This window comes from Meleagris gallopavo, chromosome 20 (genome assembly GCF_905368555.1).
Source record: "Meleagris gallopavo chromosome 20, MGAL_WU_HG_1.1, whole genome shotgun sequence".
NCBI lineage: Eukaryota > Metazoa > Chordata > Aves > Galliformes > Phasianidae > Meleagris > Meleagris gallopavo.
The window spans coordinates 7,732,573-7,746,976 of NC_139423.1; the positions used below are offsets into that span (position 1 = coordinate 7,732,573).

At 36.7% G+C, this 14,404-nt stretch overlaps 1 protein-coding gene across 6 annotated transcripts in view; it reads right to left on the reverse strand.

The window, feature by feature from the left end:
- Positions 1-14,404, reverse strand: part of HELZ (helicase with zinc finger) — a 74,726-nt gene that overhangs the window by 40,365 nt on the left and 19,957 nt on the right. For all 6 annotated transcript variants that reach the window (XM_085239776.1, XM_085239775.1, XM_085239773.1 and 3 more), the window contains 9 exons: positions 13,862-13,986; positions 11,112-11,168; positions 10,357-10,405; positions 9,851-9,926; positions 7,189-7,387; positions 5,997-6,104; positions 5,379-5,676; positions 3,732-3,999; positions 784-1,117 (listed from right to left, as the gene is read on the reverse strand). In XM_085239776.1, coding sequence (XP_085095902.1) covers positions 784-1,117; positions 3,732-3,999; positions 5,379-5,676; positions 5,997-6,104; positions 7,189-7,387; positions 9,851-9,926; positions 10,357-10,405; positions 11,112-11,168; positions 13,862-13,986 — 1,514 coding nt within the window. The remainder of the gene's footprint in view (positions 1-783; positions 1,118-3,731; positions 4,000-5,378; positions 5,677-5,996; positions 6,105-7,188; positions 7,388-9,850; positions 9,927-10,356; positions 10,406-11,111; positions 11,169-13,861; positions 13,987-14,404) is intronic.

The following is a 14,404-nucleotide window of genomic DNA, read 5'->3' on the forward strand; positions in this document are numbered from 1 at the left end:
AGAATTGCAAGCTTGTTTGCAAGCTGCATAACAACATGGTTTAAAAGCACACTCCATCCCCCTCATTTCATGTTAACTGTAAAGTAAACAAATCTTGATCTTACTGCCAACACCACTGTCTCCAGCAGTAGTGTTGTAACTCTTCCTGTTGGGATGGAGTGCCTCCCAGACAGGTATTTCAGAGTTAATGGAGGCAAGTGCCATTGTGAAATACAGGATATACATCAGAAAAGTATTTGTTCATTTTCCTCATGCCTGTATCTATTCAATTCTCATCACCTTCATCAAGGCAGTAAGTTGTCCACTAGAGGATGATATTCCTTTCGTTCTGATACAGGTGCAGAAAGCAGCACAAAGTTCATTCGTAGTCTCAACTTCCCTAAAAATTCATCTCACCTCAAGCCCAGAAACAAACATAGTAGAATCCACAGCAACACAAGGAGACAACAGGAAATCAACTGCCTCAGATGCAAATTACCGAAGAGAATTCCAGCTGACTATGTAAAGAGCACCAGTGGTTTATTATTTTGGAGGAAAAATAAACCCCAACACTCCTTCCTTTGATTCATTGATGAAAAGGCTCCCGTGGACTCTGGTGACAATATTCATTTTATAAATAAGCATACACATTTCACCCATCTGAAATTCTCATTTGCACTCTACTTTCTCTGTATCATAAGGAAATTAAAAAAAACTCCCTACTATATCTTCTAGCAATTATTTTGGGTGGAGCTGAAATAGGTATAATGCAAACATGCCAGAACAGTCTCCTCTCAGGCTTACCTGCATCTCACAATCTGCCCGAAGATTAAGTTCTTCACAGCATTCCCTGGATACCCTCAAGAAGATGTAATCTTTTGTTTTCTCTTCAATAGCTGCTTCATAAACCTTCTCTTTGGTTCCTTGGGTCTGTGCTGACTTCTCTTTAGTGACAGGCAATAAATAAACAGCGTTGACTTTGGTCATCACCAGCCGTCCTGCCAAAGTGTCTTCTGAAAGCGTTTCAGTGAGCTTAAAGCGTCCAAAAAGTTGTCCATTTTGGGCATACTTCGCACCTCCAGAAACCCCAGTGAGCATGAAGCTTGCTACAATCTGCAATTGCACTTTTATGTTGAACCTAAGCAAGAAAGCATCTAGTAAGTGCAGGAAAATGCTCTGATTTGAAAATTCCATGCATCCAGACCAACTAAGAGAAGCAATATCAATGAAGCTTTAAAAAATAAAATAATAAAAGCCACCTTCACTAGACTAAATCAAACGCAAAGATCTCTGTGACCAAAATAAGTTCAGGGTGAAGTAGAGCTGCTGTGCGTGTTCCAAATTAGTTAAAAAAAAAAAAAAAAAGATGTAAATACTTTGTAACCTCTTATTATATTCACTGATTCTAGGTATTATTCAGGGTGCGAAGTAGAGAAGAACAGAATAAGGTTTCTATTTATTCCATCCACCTCTCCCAAGCTGCACACCAATGAAAGTAGCCTAGATCTTGAAGAAGGTAAATGCTGTTATACCTATAAATCGGATGGATTGATTAAAATGCTTCCTAAAAATCAGAAAAAAAAAAAGTATAGATTATCTTTAATACAATAAACAGGAGCTCCACATTGTTACTAAGATACAACCACATGCTACTGTGAATTTATTTTGCAAAAACTTTTTACAACTTCCCTAAAACGGAATCCCCAAGCTGCTAAACGTGCACCAGTTGATTCTCAAATTTTGATTTGTAAAAAGCTACAGGAAAATATTATTACTGCCAATCTGACACAAGGCACAAATTACTGGTTTTGTACATGAATAAATTGATTCTACTATACTAAAGGGAATCTCAAGTTTACAGATTATCAGTTCTCTGTGAGTAAGCTGACACCTTCTGGCAAGATGTTAAACTACAAAAATCAGGATTAGAATTAAAAATCCAAAAGTTTCTTCTTACGTATTCCTCACCTTGTTTTGCAGTGAGCTTTCCACAAAAAAATCAACGAACTGCATTTTTAATGGGAGGAATTTATGCAAGACACCTCATTGCAAAATCTAATCAGAGAAATATCAGATAAATCAAGAATTCATGCAAAGCCACTGCAGCCAAATTCTGAAATGGCAAGTGAAGCCATTCTGAACAAAGCCCCAGGTAATATTTTCTTCAAAGTTCAACATATTTCATTTTACATTCATTTCCACACCTCAGACAGGATGCACAGGATGACATGTGCTTATGCACTGATAAAACATAAGACACAGTAATGATGAAAACAAAACTATTTTCCATCAGTCAAAATTTTAAGTTTGCACAGCCTTGGGGCTAAACCTGTTCTGTAATTCTGGAAGCAGAAAATGTAGTGCATGATGGAGCTATGTTGCCTCACACTCACTGACATTCATACAAGAAAACACACAGTAAGTTTTAGCCAACGTAACCATTATAGGCTGTTTCTTTTTTGAATGCACAAAAAAAGAATGAATCTTAAAACCATCAGCAGATGGTATCTACAGCAAAGTGTTCAAAAATCATGCTAGGATCCAGATCAGAACATTGTTTTGCTTTTTGCATTTGAAAATGAGTCAGTAGTAGCACCCTTACTCTAACCTTTATTGCTTTATTTTGTAATGCAGTCATGTTGCATATGCTTACAAACACCCCTTGAAATATTAGAACAAACAATTTAAAAGTAAACTTTTTCAAGACCATTCAGGATGGACTCCCTTATAACTAAACTCAGGACTTTATAAAGTCACCAAAGCAACCTTCATCCAGTGCTTTTCAGTAGTTCCGCTCTGATGGCCTCATATTCTGCAACTGTTTTCCTAGAAAGTGCAAAGCCAGATCAGAGTGGAATGTTGATCATGAGCTGCAGGCAGTCATATTATTCCAATCCTGTCAGAAAAGACCATGTTGACAACCCTACTGGTTTACAAGATGCATCCACAAATGCATTGGAGAGTAGCTGCTCATCAACACGTTGACTCTTGACACAACTTCAGAGGTTTTACAACCCACTTGCATTTGTATTTCCGGACCCAATTCTAGGCTTGCAACCCTAGCACCTCACTAGAGAATAACAAGTGTGTGATCTTAGCCACAGAGGATCAGAAAAGTGTGCTACTTTCAGCCTTGTTGCAATTAAGTGGGTCAGCTACAAGATCAAAAGAATGCTTCTGTCATCAACGCTATCAAAGCAGAAGATTTCAAGAACATTATTAAAACTTACCAATCTACAAGATAGAAAAAGAAGAGCAAAAACTTATCACTGCACCATAAGAAAAGCATTACACAGAACACATTTCTTATTCTTTCATTTCTACAGGCGTGCTGCTCTTTGCCTTCCTGTGAGGCACAAGAGTGTAATTCTTGATGTGAAAACTCACTCAGCAAAAACGATCTAGTGCAGCATTATTTCACAACAACTCATTTTCTTTCTGTATAGAGAGCCCAAAATATATACGTTTTATATATATTTACATTAGGTAAACCATTGTACAACAGAAGCTTAGTGCCTACAACTGTAAGCAAAAACTGATACGTACAACTTGCTTTAAATGAGCATCACTAAGTAACACTTGTTAAGCACTAGTCATATTTTCAAATTCATATTCAACTTTATCTCCAAGCAAAAAGATGACTTAATACTTTAACTAATCATGAAGGTTTAATCAGAAAAGTTGTCATGTTCAACATCCTAACAGAACAGTAACAAACACATAGCATATACTTTTGTAAATGCATTACTTACTTGCTAACTTCCTTATACTGTGCTATTTCCTCAATATAAAGGAGGTCATGCAACCGTGACTGATAGTTGGTCTTGGTCAATGATTTGTCCAGGACAGATTGTGTAAATAACTGGTCAGCAGATAGAGGGATTTGGTATCTGGTAAGAAGGCTCTTCTCCAATTCAGTAGTTTCATTAGGTTCAAATTCTACAATAGTCTTAGAAGTGGAATCCCAACGCTTAGCTGTAGTTAGTAGCTGTTGCCGTGCATGCATCAGGTATTCAAGATCTGATACATAACAAAGTAGACAAAGAGCTAAGTTACAGACAAACAACCACTACTAAAAATAATCCCATTAGAGAGAATGACCTAAGTGCAAGATTCTCCTCTGTCTGTAGCAGTTTCAGCAAATTCATTACCATCCCTAATTTTCAGGTGTACAAAGAGCAAGCAGGCTCTCAAATTACCTTAACAAAGGCCCTGGATTTTGGTTTTACAAGTACATATTAAACAGCTAGCACTCTTTTCATTCAAAATAAGCAACAGCAACAAACTGCCTTAAGACTTTGGAATCCTTCTGTATACAGAGAAGCAACATGAGAAAAGAAAACATCACTGACTAATGCTGAAGACTTCTATATCAACTTCATCCACCTCTTTCACGTGGACTTGAACTGGCTGTTCCCTGTGCTGCTCCAGTTAGTTAGTTTAAGCCAGTGAGGACCCAAAACACACTAGTCTGACAGTGACTTTGCAAACAAATTACGACTTAGTTTTTTGGGGGCTTAAACAGTTTTAAAATAAAAGGGCACCAGCTCTCCCAAAATTTGATGTCTTACGAAAGTCTGTCAGCTATGATTACCCAAGACAGCTACATGAGGATCAGATAATAGTTCCTGAAAAGACCATTGCCTTGCTTCTAAACATAGTATCTTGTTCTCAATACAATATTCTGTGCTTCAAGAGACACTACAACTCGTACAGACTTCCTGCTCTTTGGTCATCTGGAAAGCCTGGTTTGTGGTCTTTGCATTTGCTATTCACAGTTTCTTCTTGGTAATGCTGAAGATGTTAATCTATTATTTGTAAATAAATGCTGGGAATATAAAACTGTTGCTTTCTTAGTGACATGTAATTTTTTTAAAATACATACACACACACACACACACACACACACACAAAAATCACATTTTCCTTGCATTTCCAAAATTTGTTACACAGCAGTTTGTTGAGCTATAAACCCAAGTTTGCCACTTGCCTTTGACAAGTGCAGTCAGAGATTACAAGAAAAAACACAGTCTTCTTTGATTAATGAATTATGAAGAATTTCTGTGATCTTTCTCACCTTTTTTCTACATGTTTAGCACTCTCATCAACACAAGACACATACTACAGTAGAAATTCTCAGCTTTTTGACAAGATTTAGGAACCATATCCTGACATAGTATAATAATCCTAAGGACATTGCCTCCACTGGACCCAAGCCAATCTATACATCTGAAGCTTCTGTCCATGATTTATATTCATACATGTGAATAAGATAATACACAGTAGAAGTTATTCATTAGCTGTTAATATAGATGCTGCTCTGCTCAGAAATGTGAAAAAAAAGAAACAGATGGCATTAAAAACTTTCATTATTCAAGAATATATCTTTTATACATTACCTTCAGTTGAAGCAGCATCAATCATTACTCGTTGCATGAGGACTGGTTCTAATCCAAAATCAAACACAACAGTTTGGCGAAAAGTTCCAAAGATTTCCGTGTTAAAGGCTATACTGACTTTGTATATATAGTGATCTATTCCATTCTGGACCATCTTTCCTCCTATCCATTCCTGACAGTTTTCTGGAACTTCTTGTGATACCTGGGTAGTGCTGTCTCCAGCAGATATTGCAATGATACTGAAATGTGGACGATGGGCATCGTAAAGCAATGCCACTCGATACAGCATTCTTGCAGGCTATCAGAAAAAAAATGCAAGGATTGAAATTAACTACGTTGGAAAACAAAAATTATTTCAAGAGGATCTTTATTTGCAGTCAGACAATGACAGCTTACAAGAATTCTCAACTTGACAAAGCAGTTACAAGTCCCACAGGCACAAGTCACAGTAGAAACCAGGGCATCTGATACACAGCCACCAAGGCTGCTGAAGAAGGCATGGTGCTACTGAATTGCTTTGTTTCAAAAAGAAGCACTACACAATTTTAATCACAAAAGGCTATGGAATGCATTCTCGTTTTTATTACTCACTCAATGTCAAAAAATAAGTAGTTTTACCTTACAAGTGAGAGCAAATGTCCAAGTTTGATGAGACTTTTTGGTGGTGACAGTTACTGATAGCTCAGGATTATGTTCTACTCTCACTCCTTCTATACTTTCACTAAGCTAGATTAAAAGAAAAAAAGCATATTAAACTTCTACAGACAAAGTAAAAATAAAAGCATTCAGGAAAAACACAGTAATCTGGAACCAAAAAAGAAAAAGAATGATCTCTCAGATTGTGCAGGAATGATGCAAGACCTGTGTGGAAATTGAATATAACATGTCCTACTTCAGAGACAAGCAAGCCTGATTTACTGTATCATATAAAGTAGGCAGAGAGTATGATCATTTACGACAATTAACCACAGGACTTGATTTTCAAAAACTTAACTGTATTTTAAGCAGAACATGATTATATTTAGAATGAAGGATCCAACACAATGAGGCCCCAAGACTGCATTTCCAGAAGACCCCAGATCTCAATGACATCAATGAGAACTCTACAGATACCAGGAAATGAGAATGAAACTTTCTACTCATTAATCCATTTTGCACAAAGTCCACTCTTCCCAAACTTAAGTCAACAATAGATGGACCAAAAACTCCTCAGGGTCAGTGGTAAGTAGAGCTGGCTGAATGCCACAGAAATCAGTTCTTTGGAATTCCCAACAGCTGCTAGGATTCACCATATCCATACCCCTCACTCTTCAGCATTCAAACTTTTTTTTGAACACTGGGGATTGACTTTTCTTCATTAAAGTGTCTGCAGCTGCAGGCAAAGAAAAGGAGCCATGCAAAAACAAGAGTATTCTCCTCTAAGTCATGAAAGCCTCAACATTTATTGTTCTCCAGTTTAAAAGGTTTTGCCATCCACACACGGAACAGAAACAATACCATGAGACTTGTCTGACTCATCCTGCACTAGGAATGGTAAATATGCAAAATGAGCACACTGTGATCAACCCACAAACTGTAATTCACCAACTCTACTATGAATTCCTGAAAAGGACGATTACATTTGCAGAAATCAGTTCAAGTCTCTGGTATCTTTGCAAGAAGAGACAGTGCAGGATGGAAAGGGGAGCAAACTGGTTGGACAATTTCTTGGTAACAAGTAGTTCGACCAGCTTTGATAGTAAGGGCCAAAAACAGGCTCATCTGTTAGTTTAAAACATGAGCACATAGGGAAGTAGTATATTTTCCTTACCACTTTCTCAGGAGATAACGAATTCATCCATTTCTCAATCAAGGTTTCCATATAACTGCCCGAACACTGTTTGTTTTCCTTCTGCTGTTTTAATCTGATCAAGCGGGAAGCGTATCGTTTTTGCCATTCTGTTAGCTCTTCCTGGGAATGTGCTGAAGTACACTGTGCACCGTACCTGCAGATCCCTTGCTCTAAAAATCTACATAAAATACGGAAAATGATTATACCTTGAATTTTTCCTTCTCCAATTAAAAAGTGAAATTTATCAAAATCTTACTTTTAAAGCCAGAAGGACATTCTGTAAAGCTTTCTCTGAACTAAAGGCAGTTTTAGTCAGTGGGAATTAATCTGGAAATGTATAAACACACACAGCATTTTGCAAGAGGCAGCAGCCTCTCTTACTGAAAAGTCTGAAAAGATGAGTCAAATTTCTTTGAAACACACAGGACTTCTTACAAAGATTTCCAGCTCCAAAGAAGAATCAAATGTTTGTAAAGCAATTAACACAAAGAGATCACAGACCACCCCTGAAATTGCTAGGCACTGTATTAACATGAATGAAATGAATGAATTTGTCCTCAGCTGTTATTTGCTCAATCAGCAGTTTTCCCCAGAACAACAGTGACATCACGTGGACTTATCCACTAAATACACCTATACAGAAATCTCTCAAGGAAAAGATTTATTTCCCTTGGTGAAGAGTGTATCAGTCCAAAAGGGTCTATTTTAGAGAGGTTAAGGACTTGTTAAAAATTCATAGCACGAGCTGATGCATCTAAATTAATGATTGTCAGCACCCCGCATCATTGACAAACACAGAAGTCATCAGTGATTGAAAAACATTTCCACAGTAAACAGATTATGTAATACAAAACACAGCATGAACTAGCATGTGAATTTTGAACTAGTTGACAAAAATAATACTTGACTACGACACAAAAACCTTGCAGCAAAAGTACCTGGATATACAGGCCACGCTTTCATCACTGACTATAACATATCACCTTTCCTTTAAGAAAAATTTGTTAAAAGTATTTAAAGGTTTAAGCGTCAAATTTCTAATAAAATAAGCATGATATACACTATGATGTTACTGCAGATTTTCCCAAGCTATGATCCTCAATGTCTTTTGAATGAAAATATTTGTCTTAGTAGGCAATTTCAATACAGTATCACACATTTTCAAATTCAGCACTGCACTGATGTATTAAAATGCTAAAGCATAACTGGCATTATCACGGCCCAAAGGAAATGGAGCAAAAGTATAAAATATAATGTTGACCCATTATTATCAGGATATACATATAATATATATAATCTAGCAGATTTGCTTTTCCTTTCCATTATTTAATAGAAAAGCATTTTACCTTAAAAATCTGTCATCATCATGCATGTTTTCCAACTTGTCTGTGCTAATACTTTTTTTTTCCTTTTGTGATTAGCTTCTTATTTAATATCCCTGCAATTCCATAATTTCATTACCCAGAACAAATACAACATACTCCTGCAGCTTTACGGTGCATGGGAAAAATAAATCACAACTTTATAAATTCACATTCAATATCTGTAGCCATCTCATTATAAAGAAATTAAAATCTTTAATCCATGGTCAGGATCTTACTGTTCATATGGATTTGCTGACTAAAGTGCATCTTTCTCACTGTAAAGGTTAACACATAAGTAACCAATAAAGCTAATTACAGCTTCAGTGGAAGAAGGTTTCAGAGCAATGGCTGGAAATACAGCACAGATGCTACTAAACAGAAAGTTAACATGAAGGCTAATTTTTTTTTTATTTTTTATTTTTTTAAGGTTTCCTTTTTAAATATTGATTATATATTAGATGTGCTAAAAGTAAAGGGTTTCCAGAATTTAGCAGCTCTAGAAAATCACATTAAACGTACTGCAATTTTAGCAGAATTGAGTGGTGCCATCTAAAAAGCAAGTCAGACTGCTACCCATGCAATAAATTTTACTCATTTGCATAAATTATGGATATAACAGAATGAAGTGTGAAATTTTTGTTTTTTTTTTCCCCCCAATACATTATTACATAAGTAGTTATGATTATATCAAGACAAACTACAGGCAATACTGACTGGTGGGCTGAAATGGGAGAGAAGAATAGAATTCAATACAACTAAAAGCTGTTGGACTTTCAGCAAGACAGTTCACCTCTATGTATTAGAATTTAGGTAAAATGGACATCATAAGATCCAGAGGGAAATTCTGCAAACATCTTTTTAGCAAAGATCACTTTTCAGCAAAGCCCACCTATCTGAAGGCTTGCACCTATATGCTGCCAAAGTATGCTTCACTGTGCTTCCATTTGCTAACAACGCTGTCTATGGAAGTGAATTTCCAAACATCTGAAATTATACACATTCAAAAAGCGAGGGGAAGAAGACAGAAGTTGCCCTGCCTCTAGAAAAATGCTGCTCAAACTATTCTAAAGACAACACAGAACTACTGATTTTACCTTACAGAAAAACTGAGGTGCCTCTGCATAAACTGACTTCTCTAAAAAACTATGAATGAATCAACTCCTAGTTCTAGTAAGTGCTTTCACATTTCTGAACATTTAATCATTCGTTTATCAGCTTGGTAAAAGAGGAAGTGTTTTGATTCTATTGAGAACATTGGTATAAAGCAAAGGTGTTACCTTTTACATAGTGTATATTCTTCACTGCTTGTGACTCCCCTGGGTGGAGGGCGGAACTGCCAGCCATCCCGGGACCCTGCAGGGTAGGAAAGTAACCCAAGTTCTGACTAACTGCCAATTATTTTTTAAGTCTGATAGTACCCAGAGAACCATGCCTTTAAACATCAACCCAAAGTGTATTTGTACACACGCAAAATTATCCACCTTAAAAATAATCTTCAATCCTTAACAAATTTATGTAGAACAAAGGTTTAAAGGGTATAAAGGCAAATTTCAATAATTTGCAGAAATAAGCAAGCTCTGGTACAACACTTTGACAAATAACTGGAAAATTCTGCCAACAAATTTAACCAAGAATGAGATAATTCAACCTAAATTCCAAGGATTCGTCAAAATAAACAGTCAAGACTGATTTCTGGTGACTGCTATCCAGTGTTGAACATTCATCAGAATCTTCAACGACTTCTCACTACAAAATTAAGTAGCTTTATAAATGAATTACATACCTTCTTCTAAATCTTCTACATGATATCCTGATGGAACTTTATCAGCTGCCTACAATTATTAAAAATACAGTTACAAAGGATCACAAAACAATTTCAGCAATGGCTTCTTTAATTTTAAAACGTGTTTTAGATCAATTGATACAAAAACATTCAGACATCTGAACACCGTTATGGTCACAAAGGTGATTCTGTAACAACTAAATTACAACCAGTGATACAATTAATTCTGTCAGGAGCACTGAGTCCACTCAACTTCAGAAGAGAACTTTGGAGGGTTCCACCATGAGGAGGGTACTTTCATGTGGACTGCAAATAAAATTGAAAAGGCCAGAAGTCCAACCTCAATACTGAGATGTCTCTCAGCTTAAAATCTATATTAGGAGTAAAACCCAAACCAATGACTTAAAGCATAAGAAGTCAAAAATTAAAAAATTAAAAGAAGTGACGGAGAGTGTTTATGCCATTTTACTTAAGTCCTACAGAATCATTTCCAACAGAGAAAAATAAAATAAATAACATAATTAAAATGCATCAAATTCTTTCTACTTGCTACTTCAACCTCTGAGCATCACTATTTTCTCATACGTCATGAGAAACCAGGAGGAAAGGCTGCTGAAAAGGTGGTAAAGGCCAACAGCCCAGAGGAAACTACAGCATCTAAACCAGCAGGTGTAAGTGAGCCCTGACATGCTGGGATATTCTTCAGTTCTATCAGTTGCTACTCATTATTTTCCCAATAGCACGCTCATTATTACCTCTGTTTCAGCAAGAAGTGTTTTCAGTCGTGTCAGATCTTTAGTTACCATCCCGTTCTGGGGAGAGAAGTGAAGGAAGAAAATATTAACATATGAACCTCAAACTTTCAAAAAAAATAAAACAACAGCAGGTGAGTTCATCCCTCTCATCACCAAAAAGAAGGGCAATGAGGAAAGATGAATTTGACTTACAATGCACAGTGCTAAATGATATCTGTGTACAAGAGCAGCACATGTAGAACAAGTCAGGAAAAAACCTCTTATGTTTGGCAACCACCCAAGACAGATAACATGAATAGTGACATTACTTACTGAATGTTATCATCCAAACCAATACCCCACACAAGCGGTGGCCATGGAGGCAAGATGCCCCAGTGGACAAGGGCTCTTTGCTCAAAACTTCTGCTCTATTATCAGCTTGGCTACTGGCCTGCCGGGTCACCTTCTGCAAGTCACATCTTCATGCCTCAGCTTCCCACTTGCAAAATGTTGATTGTAACACTGCCTGCCTTTACACAGCACTTGGTAAGCTGCTGGCAGAAAGCACAGCACATCAGCCATATGCTATGGCTGAACACTTCAGCTCCAAAGGAATCAATATAATAAACTGTCACTGCCATTGCAGCAATGAATTCATTTCTTCTTAAGGATATATTTTACAGCCTACTGATTTCTGCTTCTAACTATCTCTGCTCTGATGCAGACTGTATCATTTTTGGATTTTTCACTAAAGATAAGCAATGTAATGAAAAATACCTGTATGTTCAAGCATTCCTGAATTAAAACCTTTCACAAGTGAATTTAGCTCAAACAGATAACTAGTGTGCAACAGCTTTACACTCATGTAAGAGAAAACCTTGAAGACCATCTTTGTTTTAATTCCAGTATATTTTTGCAGAAATTTAAGTATCACTGCATTCACCAGACTTCTCCACATTTTTACTTGGTGCCCTGTTGAAGATTTATGTATGCAACAATTCACAAGCTTTGGTGGTTTTTTTTTCAAAATTGTTTTTCACTTCCTCAGTAGAAAGGTTGCAAATTGAACCTGCTGAGCTTAAATGTAGTAAAGCATAAATGATGTAACCAAGTCTTTCTCTTTAAGTCACAGGGGAGGAAGGTGGATGGATTCCAGCTCTTCAATGAATTCCTTCCAAATCTTTGTTTCTTTTCTCTTCTCATCCACTGGTGGAAGTCAGTAAACGAGTTTGATTTTAATATTCCCACCAAAAGCAACAGTGAATAATGACCTTAAAAGTGTAAACCTCTTACATTCTGCTTTGTAACAAAACTCTGGCATCACATACAAAGATACCTTTTTGTACAATAGCAATATCAAGCAAGGCCATTGTACATTCCCTATGATAAGGAGTTTGGGGATTTTTACTCATTTTTTCTAAAATCAAGTTTCCTTCAATCTTGCCAGGCATTTTTCAATGAAACTTTTTTCCCCACTAGAAAACACCAGCCAGCCAAAGAAAAATCTTTTATTTATGTAGAAACAGTCAACAGTGGGGGATGGAGAGAAGGAAAAAAAAAGAAAAAAAAAATCAGAATACATACAAGCACAGAAAGACAACCAGAATATTCCCCCAGAAAAACCTACTGCTTAAGTCAAGCACCAAGATACAAGACATGGATTTCAGCTCACTGCAGGTTATTTTCTAGGTGATGTCTGACTAGGGAAAAGCACAATCACTCTGTGCACGTTCATGTCTCTGGCTCGATTAACATATTTTCCAAAAGAATTTTAAAAATCCGTATTCATAGATATCTCATCAGGAAAGTGACTCTGCATAACTAATAAAATATCAACACACAACTCATAGAATAATACCAAAAAAATTACACTTAAGCATTACAGTTTAATAATACTGAACATGATTAATCATTTAGAAATGTGTAATTACAAGGCAATGCTCATGCAGCAATATACTCCAAAAGAGAACTCATTTTTATCTCCTTTTCCTTCCCAACACCCAATTTCAAGGTAACAGTCTCTCCTAGAACAGTTGCTGATGTTACTTAACACACGTCACAGTCTGACAAGAGTTGCTCTTCTCTGCACTACAAGCCACGTCTCTGGATCGAGCACCACCAGCAGTTCAAGGTGATGAATTACATATTATTTAATCAAGATTAGAGAAATTAAAAGGATATCATTCTTTGGAGACTTATACACGTCCCTAGCTTTCCCCATCTGAGCAGTCACATTTAAACCTTAACATCTTTTGACAGTTCAAGGATAAAACAGAAGCCTTGATAAGATGAAGTATTTCCCTGAAAAACTCTTCATGCTGTCTTACACTGTAGGCCAGTTACTTAATAGTCCCAACAATATTTTTTTCTGCTTCAAAGGTTAAACTTACTGAAGTACACACACAAAATGGTGTCAGGTGAGACCCAAAAATATAAGCTGAAGTTTGAAATTCACATGATTCTATTAAATTACACAAATACACTTTTTTTTTTTTGCCTTTTTTTTCTTTTTTTTTTTTTTTTCCTTTTTCTCTTCAGCATTCAGAGCCAACAAGAAGAAAAACTTGTCTAAATCAAGCTGACTCCAAAGCACTGATACAGCATGATTAGTGTCCTGACTGAACAGATACTTATCTTTGGCTTTTGGTATCACTCATTTTGCTGCAACCTGCCAGTCAAACATAGGTTTGTTTTTCAAATACATCCCCCCCCAAAAAACGGACATACAAAACTGCTTTTTAAATTACACAGATTGCAGGAAACACACTTACCAGTGATTCACCCATCAGTGATTTGGAAAGAACATTAGACACAATTTGCAGCTTCCCTTTAAGATGCATGCAGCAGAGCACTGCACGGAAAGATCCATCTCCCTTGGCCAGCCCCTCTCCCAGCACTGCAACACAAACCAGCAACTATTAGCTTCATCACAGCATACACTTAAATAAACCCTACAGTTTTCCTTCACCTTTAACATGAAAATAATGTCCGAAACGTGGGTTAAAACCATGGCTTCTTTGAAAGACAAGGCTTGGTATTACTTGCTCACGCCTAATATTAACTTGAAACTTGTCTCCTGCCATCTAAGAAATGCTGTATGTGAGTCTCAAAAAAGGCTGTAATGTTTACATTCTAAAATAGACAAAAAATTAAATATGGGAAGGATAAACCCTAATGTGTGACACAGACACAAAGGACCTCCTCTTCACAGAAAGGGGGAAAAAAAAACCAGCAACCAGCAACTTTTCAGTAACACAAACATGCTCAGGAAGATCCATTCATGCTCACAAAAAGCATGCCCTGTAGTTTCCAAA